General features: G+C 38.2%; 2 protein-coding genes across 3 annotated transcripts in view; one reads left to right on the top strand and one right to left on the bottom strand.

The window, feature by feature from the left end:
- Positions 1–17,607, bottom strand: part of Gpc5 (glypican 5) — a 1,239,739-nt gene that overhangs the window by 883,308 nt on the left and 338,824 nt on the right. The gene's annotated exons all lie outside the window — the stretch shown is intronic.
- On the top strand, positions 4,117–4,380 carry LOC148120298 (small ribosomal subunit protein eS28). The gene has a single exon (XM_087912306.1). It carries the CDS (start codon positions 4,141–4,143, stop codon positions 4,348–4,350), a length of 210 nt encoding a protein of 69 aa, XP_087768432.1. The 5' UTR covers positions 4,117–4,140; the 3' UTR covers positions 4,351–4,380.

The raw sequence follows: 17,607 nt of genomic DNA, 5'->3' as shown, positions 1-17,607 counted from the left end.
TTTTATTTCTCCTAAAATTGTAATGAAAGATCCCTTAAAGGATGCTATGTTAATTTTTACAGATGGTTCTTCTAATGTAAGAGCAGCTGATGTTGTTGATGGTAACGGACATGTAGTGCAAACAGACCTGGCCTCAACTCAAACGGTTTAACTGCGGGCTGTTGCTGTGGCATTTCGGCTTTTTGCAAGTAATGCATTTAATTTATAGACTGAGAGTTATTACATTTTCACAGCTATTCGGGTCATAGAGACTGTTGCCTGAATTGGAATTAGTAATAGTCAAATTAAAATACTCTTTCAGCAAATCAAGATGCCATTCATCTAAGAAAAATGCCGTGCTTTGTGGGTCATATTAACGCACATTCGAATCTTACTGGTCCATTGGCTGAAGGTAATGCTTTAGTTGATAAACTTACTCAGTTGATCACTTTATCTCAAGTTGAGCTTGCTCAGCAATCACATGCTTTACATAATCAAAATAGTAAAAATTTAAGAAAGCAATTGGGATTAACAAGAGAAATTAGTCATCAGACTTTTAAACAATGTGGTATATGCCCACAATAGTTACCTGTACCTCATCTGGGAGGATAATACATGGTTTCTTTACAAAAAGCAAACTTTAAGTAATTTGAGAAGCAAAATCCTTATGTAACAATATCTTCTTTGATCAAATTTATGTACGAATGACTTTATCAAGATACTTTAACAATGTCAGATATATAGTGTTATTGTTCCTGGTAAGTAGAAAGGTGTCAGACATGTCTGTATCTGTGATTACCTGGGAAGGTAAATCTGATACTTGATGAAAGTGGACGGGCTCGGCATGGGCCAGCATTTGCATTCACAGGCCTTTACACAGCACTGCCCAAACAGTTCACAGTTCTGATGAGGAAAAAGTATTGTTTGCCTCCAAGAAGCCCACCAGGAACTATAATTCAGAAAATAAAAACACAGCTTCCATATGTAATATACATTGTTTACTTAGACAATGCTAACTTGTTAGACATGACTAGATCAATCACTAAAATGCCTATTTTCCTTTCTCCTTTTCTTCTCTAAAGTATTGTATTATAAACAGACATAACCACTGTATAACCCATCGGGTAATACCCAATTTTCCACCTTTTTTCCCTAAAAATAGGTTATTTGTTCCAAGTTCCAAAAAATCAATATCACAGATTCTTAAACATGCAGTCGACACTACGTAGCTTGACTCACTGGGAAAGATTTTGCATAGTTAATTATTAACTCATTCCACCTGGTGCAAGGATGCCATCTACAGGCAAAATGGCACATTTCTGCTAACCTCTGAGATACTATGAAACAAATGCTTAAGAAGTGTTCCAAATATGTTGCTCTTACGTAATTCTTTGAATTTTGGGACATTTGTGGCGTGTGTGGTGGGATGACATTTTTGAGAAATTATGTGAAAATATCTTTTGCAATTCACTTATTTAACATTTAAAAAGTTTATATATTTGCCAATAGTCAAAATTATATATTCATGACTGGTATTATACACAAAATAAAATGGCGTTCAAAAATGAGATGGAGTTTCAGATAAATCCATCAATTTAAATTTCAAAATTAATACCCATAAAATAACACAGTCTGAATTACTACCATCCCCAACACTGCTCAGGTGGTCAAGATCTGAGAGTAGATAGGCTAGAGACCTAAGGCAAAACCAAATACTACTGTCCTTCTAGAGAAACTTAGCAAGAAAATTACTTCTATGCCATTGTGCTTTGCTCAAAGATCAGTGTCTCCCTCAGCAGTCACCAGAGAAGCTTCCTCTGGGATACATGGGAAGAAATACAGAGATCCATGACTGAGCAATGTTCAGAGAATGAAAGACCTTGGAACCCTTGGTCCTAAATGGGATGTCTCTATCAAATCCCTCCCCTCAAAGCCCAGGGAACTCTGCAGAAAAGATGGAAAGACTGTAAGATCCAGAGAGGGTGGAGAACACCACATAAACAAGACCTTCTAAATAAAGCAGAGTCAATACAAATGTGAACTCACAAGGACCGTGGCAGCATGTACATGGACTGCAAAGGTCTGGAATTGATGAGGTTCCAGTGCTACGACTGAAAGGGGACACAAGCATATGTTTCTAAACCAAAAGTTATCTCCGATTGATATCAACTCAAATAAAAAATAAGTTTCCTCCAATGAACTCACTGAGTACAAAGACCATTTTTTAAGGACATGGTCAGCAGTAGACTGTCAGCATAGAATGAGGTCAATTGTTTTTGTCTTGCAAGGCTTTGTCTGGGCAGTTTTCTTTTATTATAGGTCTTTTGCTTGCATGTTATTGTTTCTGTTTTTGTGTTTTGATGGAATTTCTGTGTTTGCCACTGTGTGTTTCTGTGCATCTATATGCTTCTTGTGCTTTTCCTTTTCCTGTGGGTTTCTTTTTTTCCATTCAGGTAGGTTTTATTTTATATTATCTTTTATATGTCCATTTTCTAATGAGAAATCATGAGAAAGAATGTGGATGTGGTTGGGTAGTGAGTTGGGAAAGAGCTAAGAAGAGCTCAGTAGTGGGGAACCATAATCAGAATGATTTTATTAAAAATCTATTTTCCATGAAAAATTTTGCAAAATAGAGAAAACTAGGCACTTAGTATTTGACATGCTGATATATGGCATAATAACAAATAGGTGGAAGGACACTATCAAAAACATTGACTGTCAAGAGCTTCAGAGTGAATTGAAGTGCTCCGTCTGCAAAAGTCCTCTATTATACGGAGTCAGGATCTATTGGCCCACACAGATCTTTGGGTTTATAAACTAGGTGAATATGATCTGTATATCTGCACATCAATATGGAAGAGCATAGAGAATGATATAATGAGACATTTATGGAAACATAGATTCATGATAGATTTCAAGATGTCAACTTAAAAAACACATCTCAAAGAAAGCCACAAACACCAAGCTAAATATTATTTCTTTATTAAAAGTTTTGCACATGAGTAGAACTCAAATATGGGGCAAAAGGTATTTTCAATGCTGACTTACTCAGGTCTTTTACAATATTCTACTTTTATACTTACTGATTTTCAAAACAAAGTACACAATTTATAATTCAAATATTCTTACTTTCACCAAAAGTGCAAATTTGAATTAAAAATCAGCACTTGGCAACTTTTAAAAATCATCTTCCATTATAGCCAACACTTGGCAAAGTGTTGATCCTCTTCCAGGCTTATCTGCAAGCCACAGTTACCTTTGACCTGCAAATCACACCTACCCAGATCTGCAAGTCTCAACCACCCCTGACCTGCAAACCACACCCACCCCTGACTAGCAAGCCGCACTTAACTGACCTGCAAACCACTCACTCCCAACCCCCTGATGCACAATCCCATCTCCCTGACTAGCAAACCATCTTCAGGGCCAGTCTGATTTAGACCCTCATGGCTCTTACTCTGCAGAGAACTTACCAGCCACGTGCTGAAACAGCCTGGCTCTGTTCAGTGAATGTGTTTTGCTTTTGTGAGGTCTTGAGGTCTTGCTGTCACTCTAGAAAAGCATCTGTGACTTGGCAGCTTGATACATGGATGCTTCTGCACTGCAATATTACTGCCCAAATTCTGGCAGCCAGGAAAAAGCTAATGAACATTCCAAAGGTACAAAGGTGCTCTCAGAGCTCCTGAGAAGGAAAGATGCTTTCAGATGGATGGTAACAGGTGCAAGGGCATAATCGAAAGGAAGGGGTTGAGCTTCTTGGACCTAGCAAAACACAGCAATATAAACAAGCATGCATATATAAACCCTCTTTTATGAATATAAAAATCCTTTAATATTCAATATTCAATGACTTCCATAAACTTAGAGAGATCTTAAGATTTTTGGTTTTGGTTTTGGTTTCAGGTCTTTAGAATAAATGTATACCTCAGTATTTGGGGATAACTGCTTCAATTCCATGAAGACAGAAGCTATAGCACACCTTAGTTTACATTATACACGTGCAGTATTAGCAGAACATATGTGAGAACTGTGATTTTACACTTCATTTAGCTTTGGTGTTTCTAATACCAATTCAAAATGTCTTATTAATGATTGATTACTGGAAGCTGGGGAAGAGGAATAAAAGTGAGACCTCTGGCTCTCCGCCTGCTCGCCGCCATCATGGACACGAGTCGCGTGCAGCCCATCAAGCTCGCTAGGGTAACCAAAGTGCTGGGCAGGACCGGTTCGCAGGGACAGTGCACGCAGGTACGTGTGGAATTTATGGATGACACCAGCCGCTCCATCATCCGAAACGTCAAAGGTCCCGTTCGAGAGGGAGACGTGCTCACCCTATTGGAGTCAGAAAGGGAGGCTCGGAGATTACGTTGACCTTCCTGCTTTCCTGCTGGGTCCTGAGTATCCACCACTTGGCCCATGATGACCTGCGACTATTAAATAAAGCATTTGTATTGTTTTAAAAAAAAAAAAAAAGTGAGACCTCTGGCTTTTCAACCATTCCTGAGTTTTTGCTGTTGAGGTTAATGTTACACTTTGACAAACTGTGCAATCCGTGAGAGGACTGGAGGTACGTGAAGAAGCCCACATCTCTAACTGTTGCTGAACAACATATTGTTCTTTAATGCTGGTACAAAATGGAGGTAAAGACAGAAAGCAAATTTTTGTGGAATATTGGATAACATTTTTATTTTTTTTAAATGCACCCACATAGATGAAGTTTTTTTTTTACTAGTTACTATTCTTTCTTTCTTTTTAAAGTGATAAAGAATCACATCACTCTCCCGCTTCCCCTTCCTCCCTCCTAACTACCCAGCCACCAACCTCAGGTATAATATTCTTACAAGACCTAACACTCCAAGCAAATAACAGCAACCATATGAACACATGCTGGGATTAGCCCAGGAGATTTTGGATGCGAATAGCCACTCTAATGTTGAGTTCTATCCCAGTGGAGACTTATGCTCTCTGGGTGTTTGTTTCCAGATTTAGAAAGCACAGGGGCTGTTGGGTTGTAGTCAGATCACAGATTTCCAAGAGTGCTGAAATGTTTTGGAAGTGTCTCTATTCCCTTCTGTTTTATAGCAGGGTTGCAAAGCCACACATTTCTCTGCATGTCTGAAAAGAAAGAACATGTGACTATGCAAAGGTTCAAAGTCCAGTTCCAAGAACACGGGTAAAACTTAAGACACTTAAAAGCAAAGCAGCTAGACCTGTTAGTCTGAGCTGCACTCGCTAAATTCATAGCAGGAAACACGTTTATAAATGTCTTTCTGCACTGAAAGTGCAGATCTTTCCCTGTAAGCCTAAGGGAGTTCTCCTCTCCACTTCGGGCTTTTTAAAATGTATTTTTCCACCAGACTCAGCAAACTGCTCCAGCGCACCGGAGCCGGCTCTTTCTCAGTGCAGCGCCACGCTGTGGTTGGACTGAGAACACTCTCGGAGGGTGAGATTATTCCCTGCAAATCGGAACCTCTGGATGAAGGTGGAGACGACCAGGATTACAACTAAGGCGTCCCAGACAGCGACTTCGGACTTGAAACATCATTTTTTAACTTATACTCTCCATGAATGCGGTGCAGCAATGACCTCTTTTCATACTAGGATTTATTCAAGGTAATATGCAAAAATTAAAATGAAAATCTATTATTAAATATTCTGAAGTTTTCCTCAAAAGTTACCCACTAAACTCACCGTTTTTGTTTATAATTATTAGGCAATAAATGTTAAAAATGGCAGTGAAAAAACAGAGTAATTATATAATCTAGGTTTATACTTTTATAAAATCAGTTCCTTCACTGACTCTATAAGAATTTTATCTACTTATTAATAATAAAATTATCACTATATAATATAAAAGTTAAATAAACATAAACCTAAGTTATTATTTAAGAATAGATTATAAGAAATTATTAAAAATTAGAAAAACACCTTACAAATACAATAAATTTATTTAAAAGCTTAAAATAAATGACTAAAGAAACTTCAAGAAAATTTGTCAGTTTTGAAGTTCAGTGAAGACTGGCAGTAGCTACAGGATGCCCATATTTTCCAATCATTTTCTCAATGATGTTATTATCCAAATTACCAGCTTAGGATAAAATAAATGTGCCCTAGTTTTCCTTGTGTCCATTAGACAGACGTTTCCGATATAACTAGTAAAAAGAACTATCTAAAGAAGGACTTTTATAGTCCCACTATAAATCGATAAAAAGTTAATTAGTAGTTATTAAGAACCCCTTATAATTATTTTCACTTTTATCAATATCTACTTTAATAAACAATAAAATGTTATATTAAATCCTGAAAAGTGTAACATTACAGGTGGATAGGTTTAATTTTCAACACTGGACTTGCTTATCATTTTATTATACAATGAGCCTCATCATATTTATTTTTAATGATTTTTATTCTATTATGTACTTCTGTTAAGTGGGAGTCCTGATATTAAACTATGCCAATTTTACTATACAAAGCAAATTGATTATTTCAGTCACTGAAAAGGAGTTTTATTACAGAGATCACAGGATGTAATTGTATAATCCACAGAAAGGATGCTGATTTTGTACTCGGATATGGATTCGAATCTAACCTCTACTGTTTATTGCTCTGTAACATTAGTTATTGTGACTTTATGTCCAAATTGTGTGCCCAAGTAAGACAAAAGAGCTGAAATAAATACTGCTTTCACTTGTTGAGAAAAAATAAGAAATACAGTTGACAATAAATGAATAATAGAAACTCCAGAAAATAATAAACGCTAATTGTTATATACTGCAAAATATGAGGAAAATTACATTGGAGAGCATCACCACGATATTTACAAAATTAATGCTAGGTGTAAGTCTTTGATAACACAACACTTAAGTCCCCCAAATTTTGTTTTTTTTTAAATAATCATTATTTTGTTGTTTTTTTCATTACTTTATAAATAATACCAATCAAAATTTTCACTTCCTCCCCTCCTCACACTTCCCTCCCGCTGCTCCCTCACACTCCCTCTCCTCCCTCTCCCTCCAGTCCTGAGAGAGGGCAGGGTACCCTGCCCTGTGGGAAGTCAAGGCCCTCTCCCCACTACATCCAGGCTTAGGAAGGCATGCATCCAAATAGAATAGGATCCCGAAAAAACAGTACATGCAGTAGAGACGAATCCCAGTGCCATTATCATTGGCTTCTCAGTCTGCCCCAACTGTCAGCCACATGCAGAGGGTACAATTTGACCCCATGTTCATTCAGTCCCAGTTCAACTGGATTTGGTGAGCTCCCATTCGATCAGTCACACCGTCTCAGTGGGTGGACCAACCCATCATGGTCCTGACTTCCTTGCTCATGTTCTCCCTCCTTCAGATCTTCAACTGGACCTTGGGAGCTCAGTCCAGTGCTCCGATGTGGGTCTCAGTCTCTATCTCCATCCGTGCTGGTTATTCTGATATCTATTAATATACTTATTTTTGGTGTGAAGGAAGGTATTTTTCCCCTCTGAAATAAACAGTTTAGGCCAATTATGTAAGTACCTTTATCAATTTAGTGAGACTGTCGAGTTTTAATTGCAAAAATATTATTTTTAATGTGCATTTATACATCTTAGGTTTCACACCATTCATTCTCCACAGGCTCACTAGTACATGAGTTCCACAGTCAATATCTTCTGGTTTCTAACTTTTGACACTCAATAGAGATAAGACTGGTAATGGAAAATTTCTTTGCCATTTTTGTGTTACACATTTGCAGAATTTTTCATGAGCGTACATGAAAAGCTTATTGAATTATTTGATAATTCAGTAGCTGTTTCAATATATTTCTGAACCACGCGTGTGCTGTTGCTTTAAAAATAAATTCAAGAAATGAGAGATGCCATGTGTCACAACAATCTAAGGCAAGTGACAGGTTATTCAGCATCTAGGTGATCCCATAACATGCACACTTAGTTTCAAAAGTGTGTTTGTGTGAATCTGCATCTGCGAGCTCCTGCCCATGTGTGTGTTTGTGTCTGCATGTGTGTGTATGTCTAACACAGTCATAACCAGGCAGACAATTTCACTGCATCAAGTCAAAGGTTAGTCAGTATGGAGGCTACTTACAGTTTTGACATTTAGCAAGAGAAAGCATAGAGACATGAATGGTGTAAACTAAACAGCGTCAGGGGAAACGTACGTCATCGCAGGCTGTCAGTCACAGCACGGTTCTCTGTGTAGAGAACTATCTATGGACATGATCACTGCTGTGGGTAAACAGCAGTGGATCTAAACTATTTCAGAAGTGGCTAAAGATATAGTTGAATATGATGGTAATGAGCCAAATGATATGTATAAAACTACCAAATAATCATTCAACAAAATATCTTGCCACTCAGAATTGACAAGACACGTTAGACAGGTACAGAAACTGATGAGAATCTGACTATGACCTTAAGACATACGGGAAAACAATAATCATTTAATTTTCAACAAAGGAAACTAAATATCTGATCATGCCCTTGAGCTTATATAATTTACATTGTATATAATTAGCTTCGTTTATGTAATTTATGGAAAAAATAATTTTCTGGATTTTTTTTTGGTTGTTGTTTATTTGTTTTTGGAGTTTTTAGACAGGACTTCTCTACCTAGCCCTGGATATCCTGAAACTCACTTTGTAGACCAGGCTGGCCTCATCAAACTAGGAGTCCACCTGCTTCTGCTTCCCAAAGACTGGGGTTAAAGGAGTGCACTACCACCCGCAGCTTCACATCACTTATCTACATTCTTTTTAAAATACTATCTACATTTTCTTTTCTTTCATTTTATTTCCTTTTTTATAGTGCAATCTAGTTGACCAAAACTTTCTTTTGCTCTGTCTTTGAGTCACACATATAAAACTAGAAGGTTAGATGCTTATATGACATTCTACACAGATAATGTCACAGAGTATATAGCACAGTAAACAAAAAATAACAGGACAAAGGTGATGAGGGTTCAGCTCTGCAACCAGAGCATTAGATCCTCAATGGATGGGATGTATCAGAATCCAAAACAATGTCAGGAACACACAGCATGAAATCACTGGGGCGATGGAAATGCCCAAGGTAGTAGTGTCCCTTTCTTTTCTACCTATGACGTTTCTGGTCTCATTGATTTATACCACATCCGCAGCCATGAGAAAGCCCCACTCATCCTCACTATAGGAGATCATGATTAGTTACTGTGCTGTTGTTATGACAACATGCCGGACAGAAGCAGTTTAAAGAAGAAAGCATCAATGTGGCTTAGCTTATGTATCCTGACAAACAGGACTTGTAAGCAGGGGATCAAGGTGAATGCTGACATTATAGCTGCAATCAGGATGCAGACAGATTCATGCCCACGCTTCCTTGGCTTTTCCTCTTCCTTTTTTATTTAGTCTGGGATTGCAGCACATGTGGTACCCACATTCAGGATGGGTTTTGCCTCCTCACTCAAACAGCTCTGAAACCGCCTCTCTCTCCACTGACATGCTCCGATATGTCTCGTAGATTACAAGTCCGCACAAGTTTCGGAAGGAACTCATGGCCTTTGTGTTTAGGAGGACGAGAGAGATGTTAGTCTTTCATAATGAACAAATACGCAAATCAGCAGTAACTCTTTCATTCTCCAAAAAGTCCAATCAAGCCAAAGCTAGAAATAACAAATTGTTCGATTCATGTATGCTGTCAGTAGGAGCCAGCAAGATAGGCTTAGTAGAAGTAGACCACCAGAAGGAAGTTCTTCCCACCATTATCACCTGCTAGTGCTGGGCCTAGTCATGATAAGCTTAACAGAGGCCTGAGTCTCAGTAGTTTACCCTGAAGTAGTTTATCTGGTTGCAGGAAGGACCATAAACTGAGATTACCTGAGCACTACCCAAGAACAGACCATCCAAAGGAAATGCTTTCCAACCATTGTAGCACAGACTCACCATGACACCGCTAGACAAATGCCAGCCAATCAGGGGTCTTGAACCTTAGAAATTCCTCCCCTTCCCCCAACCTTTACTATTATAAAACCCAACTCTAACTGAGCTCAAACCTCTCCGATTATTCCAATATGTTGGACACATGGAGAGACTGAGTTTACAGACTTGTATAAAATAAAGGCTCTTTGGTTTTACATACAAGACTTGGTCTCCTTGTTGTTTTCTGGGGGACTTCCCAGATCTGGGCATAACACTGTCTACTCTAAAATTCAGGCTTTCTAAGCACTATCCTACACTGTAACCATGTCACATTTTTCTTATTCAGAAATGTTTTGTTATATAGCATGTTCAGAAAACAAAAAAGTACAAAAATTATCTCTAAAGACTCACTGTATATAAGCCTGTTAAATGCTTTGATATAAGGAGAGGAGCATGGTTCTGTCTCAACTTGATGTGTTGTGCTTTGTGCTAGCCCATAGAAGGAGGAGTGGGTGGGGAGCGGATAGATGAAAAAGTGCAGGGGGGAGGGCAGAAGGAAAGAAGAGAGGGGAAACTGGTTGGTATGAGAAATAAATGAAAAGATGTTATTTAAGTTAAAAAATACAAATAATAAAAAAAATCACAAATGTAGTATGTAAAATAGGGAAGCGGTGGTTCATGCTTTTAATCCCAGCATTCAAAAGGCAGAGACAAAATCTCTGGGTTTGAGGTCAAACTGGACTACAGAGCAACTTTCTGGACAGCCAGGACTGTTACACAGAGACATCCTGTCTCATAAAACTAACATAAAGAAGCCCTGTGCTGCTGATCTTAGAGACCACCCAGGTTCACCTTATCAGAAATTGATCAGTTTATCACATGACAATTTTAATCTTCATACAAAAATGGAGCTTCCACCCCGTCCCGCCTATTTGAATCACACTATTTAAAAATATCTTGATACATTGGGCTACAACATCAAAGATAAAATTGAAATAAAATTGAATATATCAAAGAAAAAAGTTAAATTAAAAATTAATAATAGTAGAACCTTATTTTTGTGACTGTCCCAGCAAATAAATTCCTTGAAAACAGAATTTACTGATTTTGCTGAATCCACATGAAATAAAATATTTGATAAATAAAATATTCATCAAAATTCCCCACATGTGAATAAAATGGAGGACCTTAGCCTTAACAGTCAAGGCTTTGATGACTATTGGTTTGCAGTTTACAGGAATCAAAGTCCAGTCTTTGGTGTCAGAGCTCTGTTCTTGGAGACTTCTGCCACCTAGTGCCCAGAAGCCATCCTGCAGGCTCTCTGAGTTGCTGCCTAATTGCCTTATGGGCTGCATTTGGGCTGCAGAAAACCTTCTTGAACATGTTCAGGTCAGTTTGGAATTGCTAATTTGAAGAGGGACTAATATGCACGCTGCATTTCCGACAAGCATATGGCTTGAGAATCAATACGACATTTCATTTTCCTTTTAGCAGCACTTTAAGTAAGCCTTATTAATAAATGTTTTAATAAGGCTGCACGAGACCCCTGGGTGTGTTTTAGCCTTTCATTAATATACGCCTCTATTGTGTTGCAAGATATACGCTTACCAAATAAGTCCCTTTGACCATTCAAGTGCTAATTAAGGATGCAATAAAGCAAAGCCTAGGGTGCCTTAATGAAAGCAAAATGCAATTCTTTAATTTAGAAAATAAAATGTTTTACTTCTCCTTCAAACATCACTTAAGGATATGACTAAAATAAGCACTAATGGATGAAAAGGAACAGTAAGCCGTCTTTAGTAGTATTGCAAGCACACCTCCCAACATCTCTCAGTTTTACTTAAGATTTTTAAATTATTGTCCGTCCAGTTTTGCATAGGTGGAAGGATGGTAGAACAGGGGATGTCTGTCAGTGAAGTTTATAAAGCAATACTATTAAAATGTCTCTAAAAGTTAAAAGTCAGATATGCTGCTATACTGCACTTGATTCTGAGGTTGTTTTTGTCTTGTTTTCAAACACCCATCCTGGGGGCCACTTTTCTAAAAGCAGGACTTAGTGGTGGTTCTGCCATGTTTCCACAAAGTTATCATCTCCTTCCCCCACAAGCCCATGATGAACAGACCTGAGTGTGTGGTTTCCCTCTCTCCATCATTTTACCTGACATGTGTGAGAGGAACAGATGGCCCCGTGTCAACCTTTCCTGCCAGGCCTGGAATTGCGACTTCATCTCCTCTACTGCGTCTGAAGCAAGGTATATGTGCACACATCTCTGTGAAAATCTCACTGTAACTGACAGGTCCTCCTTGACCTGTTGCACTGCTAAACTTTCCAGTCTTTGCAATTTGAAATGATATAATGGCTTGTTAGCCTATTGTACCAGTCAATTACGAAACTGTTCCCCCAAGATCATTTTAACATATAGAAACCCTTTAAAATTAGCAAGAAATACTAGCACCAGAGTATCAGAGTATCAGAGAAATGGAACACCTCTCCTTTCTTTCAGTTTTCCTCTGCTTCAACAAGTTTCTTTTATGTCTAACAGTGACTAGTCACACAGACAAACACACACATACACACACACACACGCAGACACACACACACACACACACACACACACGCACACACATTGGTTAAGTAAAATATTAGCCTTAAGCAAAAGATGTCAAGAAACTCCTCTAAATCCCTTATCTCAATAGCAGCTTGGTGAGTGCTCAAAAAATCAATGTCATAATTGCAAAAGATATGTTGACACTCTGGAGTAGTAACAGAGGAGCAAGGACCATTATGGAGTATAAATAATATGTGTCATGATCCCCTGCATCTTTATGAGGAAATAAATCAGGCTTATCAGAGATCACTAAAGTTACAGAGGCAACAATGTTTTTTAAAGACTGAAATATAAATTTTAACGTTAAGCAGTAATAAGGTCAAAAAGCTATAAATATGTATGTGTGTTTATGTAAAACAATCATTTCACACAATTACTTTATGTGATTACTGCATTCCTTGTTATTTTTTAATTAAAATATAAATATGGAGCTAATGAGATGGGTCATCAGTTAAAGATCCTTATTCAATGAGTCTGGCACTATAAAGTTTAATTCTCAGAACCCAGTAAGGTAAAAAGGAAGAAAGGACTCCACAAAGTTGTCCCATGACATGAACATGTATGCAAGATGCATATACATGTGCACATTTGACCATGCACATACATGCACACACAGACACATACACACATCACATACAGTAACAAACAAAAAGGCAGAAAAAAAGATGGTTATCTAAATTGATTTTGCAATACTCTAAAAGGTCACTGTTTCACAATTCGGAAGTCATTTCCAGAAATGCCTTTAAAGTTTTTAATGACCATGATGAATAGGTTAAACCAACCTGGTCAAACAATGTTTTTATACAATACTTTAAAATTTAATAAGGGTGCAGGAGAGATGGCTCAGGGGTTAAGAGTACTTTCCGCTTTCCCAAAGGACCTGGTTCTTATTCCTGGTTGCTACATGGCAACTCCCAACAGTCTCTAAATTCACAGTTTAAAGGTAAAAGCATTCTTGGAGAGGAAATGAAGCCTGGGTAGCTCAGGCTAGAGCAACAGTAACATGAAATATCTTGTCATGTTTACTGCACAATCAGGAAGCAGAGAGATAAATACTACTGATCACTTAGCTTCTCCTAATTTTTCAGTTCTATAGTCAACCTAGGGCTCCAGTTTTATGTAGTGGTGACCACATTCAAGGTCAAACTTCCCTTAGCACTTCAACTAAATCTCCCTGGAAACTCACTGCCACAGGAGCCCAGAGACAAGTCTTCTAGGTGATGACGAGTAACCATTATATACTTATACATGCAAAGAGTTCTGCCCTGGAAATGGATTTGAATTTTGTTGTTTGAATGCACAGACTTTTATATTCATTTTTTAACATTTATTTATTTAGTGTATGTTTGTTTATGTGTGGGTATTTGTGTGCCAAGGCCAGTATGTAGAGCTCTAAGACAAACTTGCAGAAGTTGGATTTCAACTTTACTGTGTAGGTTCTAGGGGCTGCACTCAGATCATCAAGCTTGGCTGCAAGGATATGCTGATCTCCCTGGACCCATAGATTCTTAATGCGTACTGACATCATTCTTGATTCACAGCTGTGTGGCCAATGCAAAACTGCAACCGAGTGCTGCAGGAGCTCCTTCTGCTCCTTCAGCCAATTGCCACTGAGTTACCAGCCCGTTGGGGCGTGGTCTCTCTCTCTTTAAAAAAAGCAGCGGTTGTCCTCCTCTCCCTCTCTGGCTTCCGGCTCCACTTCCTGCGCCCAGACTCCTTTCCTGTTCACGCGGAGGGGCTGTTGTCTGGGACAGTAATCTGTAAGTTTTTTTCCCCTTTGAATAAATAATCATTCTATTAATCATAATTCCAAACTGCTGTGGGATTGTCTGTGACTTACGCCTTCATCTGGCGCCCCACGTTTGGTTGTAGAACCCTTTCCTTCCCCCCCACAAAACTGCTTGCTGCCAGCTTGGCTAGTCACGAGACCTCCCTCAGCTGCGGCCTGTGCCCTGTGTGTGGAGCCAGCAGTTCAATTAAACCCCACGCTCCACAGGCTCAGGACAATCTCTGCCTGCCTGGTTTGCTCTTTTCTGAGTTGTTTTTAAATTCCCCTTGTAAGTGCGGCACTTTAGTGGTGTGAATCAGAAAGACTCGGTCACGTGGAGGCATACGCAGCTTCCAGGTTGCTCTTTTCTACCCCTGGATTCTGGGTTTCTGGTTCCACGTATGGAATTTATTTAATTACATTTTCTTTGTTGAGCAACTTATATTTCCTAGTTTTTAACAAATACTAAGGCAGACACTGAAACAGGACCCGTTTCCGTCACCTTCGCAGTGGTTCTAGTGGGGACTTGGCAACAGCGCCGCCCACTAGACAGGAGGTAACATGGCAGTTTCTGCAGTTGAAGCAGAAAAGGAACTGACAATGACGGAGGAAAAATTACAGGAGGCACATGTGGATAGGGTGAACCCGAATCTTAGTTCCATCCTAGTCATACTGCCTTCCAGAATTTCTCCTACAGGGATTTTAATGCAGAGGGAAGATATTATTTTAGAGTGGATATTTATACCTCATAAACCAAGTAAAAAATTAAAAATTTATGTAGAAAAGGTCTCTGAATTAATTATAAAAGTTAAACAGACTTTGTCAACTAGCAGGTGTAGACCCAGCAGAAATTATAGTGCCTTTTACTACTGAGGAAATAAGAAAGTTATGGGAAGAAAATGAACCATGGCAAAGAGCTTGTGTTAATTTTTGGGGAGAAATTAACAGCAACTATCCCAAAAGTGATAGACTTAACCTCATAAAGAGAACTTCTTGGATTCTTCCTAGAATTGTACGTGATGCTCCAATAACTGGAGCCCGGACATTTTATACCAATGCAAATAAATCAGGGAAAGCAGGTTATAAATTGGAAGAATTGAGTAAGGTGGAACAAAGCCCTTATAATTCTTTCCAGAAGGCAGAATTATATGCCATTCTTATGGTGCTAAGGGATTTTAAAGAACCTCTTAATATAGTTACAGATTCACAATATGCAGAAAGAGTTATCTTGCATATTGAAACCGCTGAATTCATACCAGATGAAACAGAGTTGATTTCATTGTTTATCCAGGTACAGGACATAATTAGGAATAGGCTTTGTCCAATGTACATAACACACATCCAGTCCCATACCGGTCTGCCTGGCCCTCTAGCACAAGGTAATGCTGAAATTGACCAATTATTGATTGGAAGCATTCTGCAGGCCTCAGAATTTCATAAAAAACATCACATCAATAGTAAAGGCTTAAAGAAAGAGTTTTCCATTACATGGCAACAAGCTAAGGACATTATAAAGAGATGTCCTACTTGTTCTTTCTATAATCAAACACCGTTGCCTGCAAGGAGTAACCCAAAGGGTACTCAAAGGAATAAAATCTGGCAGATGGATGTGTTCCATTTTATGAAATTTGGTAAATTAAAATATGTACACCACACCATAGACACGTATTCAGGTTTTCAATGGGCAACTGCCCTGAGCTCAGAAAAGACTGATTCGGTAATCACACATTTATTGGAAGTTATGGCCATCACGGGTATACCTGCACAAATAAAGACAGACAATGGTCCAGCATATGTATCTAAGAAAATGAAACGCTTTTTTGCTTATTATAATATAAAACACGTTACAGGTATACAAAATAATCCTACAGGTCAGGCAGTTATAGAAAGATCAAATCGTACTATAAAGGATATGCGAAACAAACAGAAAGGGATGAAAGATACCCCCAAAAATAGACTGCATAATGCTTTATTAACCTTGAATTTTCTTAATGTTAATGAGAAAGGAACAACAGCAGCAGAGAGGCATTGGATAATGGAAAAAACTTCTGAACTAAACCAACCTGTTTATTTCAAAGATGTGCTGACTTCTCAGTGGAAGCCAGGAGATGTGCTACGTTGGGGAAGGGGTTTTGCTCTTGTTTCCACAGGAGAAGAAAAATTGTGGATACCATCAAAATTAATAAAGGTTCGATTTGAAGAGGAGAAACCTCTTGGAAAGGAGAAATGACAGCTCATCTACAATGATGATATTCATACAGTTGGTAAGAAAAACATAGAGAATGGGGGCAGGGTTCTGTTCTTATCTCCACAGGAAAACACTGATCGTTGAAAAGTTCAAGGGACTCTGGATATTTGAATACTGACAGATGGAAAATAACGACCAAATAGGGACTATCAAGAAAACTGAATAGGTTCTGTAAGTAAAATATACTAAATCATATTTCTAAATTTATAGAGTTGGTTTTGGAGTTGGACTCTGGCTCAGTCCCTCTCTAATTCCAAGCCTGTTGTTAAAAGAAAAACCCAGAGTTTCTGGAGTTTCTGTCTCATGTCAAGAGCCATGATATGGGACAGAAAGAAATAGGAGTTTAGAAAACATCTTTACTTTTCTTCATATCTATCATACCTTTTATTAAATATATCTATCATGCCTTTCATTGAATATATGTATGTCTGTATATGTCTATATGATTACTGTTTAAGTTTTCCACAATGAACAATGAGTTTTCCCTGCAGTGACATTTGAAGTTTCCAGGAAGAAGATGGGTCCCCATAACAACAACTCCACCTGATTGAGATGACATCATGATACTGATAGCGCTACTACAATACCTGTTTTGGTTACCAGCTGCATAAGATGATTCCAACGTGGTTAGCTGAAATGATGCACATCTTGTACAACATTCTGGCCAGACCTCCACAAAATACTCAGAGATTATTTGCAATTTTAAAAGACATTGATCTTGAAATTTAACCATCATTTTACTTGCACAGGATCCCCCAGAAAGAACATCGCCCCCATGACAGCTGGAAGTAATTCTAGAGAACGACGTCCCCTCTCCCAGTAAAGTTTGTCCTTGGGTTTAGGGACATCATTTAGGGGTTGGTTATAATTAGTATACAGTTGAGGATTGGGGGAGGAATTTTATAAGCACAGGAATCTTAAAAAAAAAAGAGGGATAATTGGATTATGGGATAATAGATGTGTACTTTGTTTTTAGACAAACATATTGGTATCAATTCTTATATATTGATACAAAGTTAAATTATGTTGACTATTTTTATGCATGCTTCTACCTCTGTTTAAAACATTTTTATGTATTGATATATATATATATATTGTATTGATATATGTATATTTAC

The sequence above is a fragment of the Myodes glareolus genome, chromosome 12 (genome assembly GCF_982192425.1).
Source record: "Myodes glareolus chromosome 12, mMyoGla1.1, whole genome shotgun sequence".
In the NCBI taxonomy this organism is placed as follows: Eukaryota; Metazoa; Chordata; class Mammalia; order Rodentia; family Cricetidae; genus Myodes; species Myodes glareolus.
Note: the sequence above shows the minus strand (reverse complement) of the source record. Positions and strands in the feature narration are given on the sequence as shown.

Excerpts from the sequence above, each read along its gene's own strand:
- LOC148120298 (XM_087912306.1), top strand. The coding sequence starts at position 4,141 with ATGGACACGAGTCGCGTGCAGCCCATCAAGCTCGCTAGGGTAACCAAA.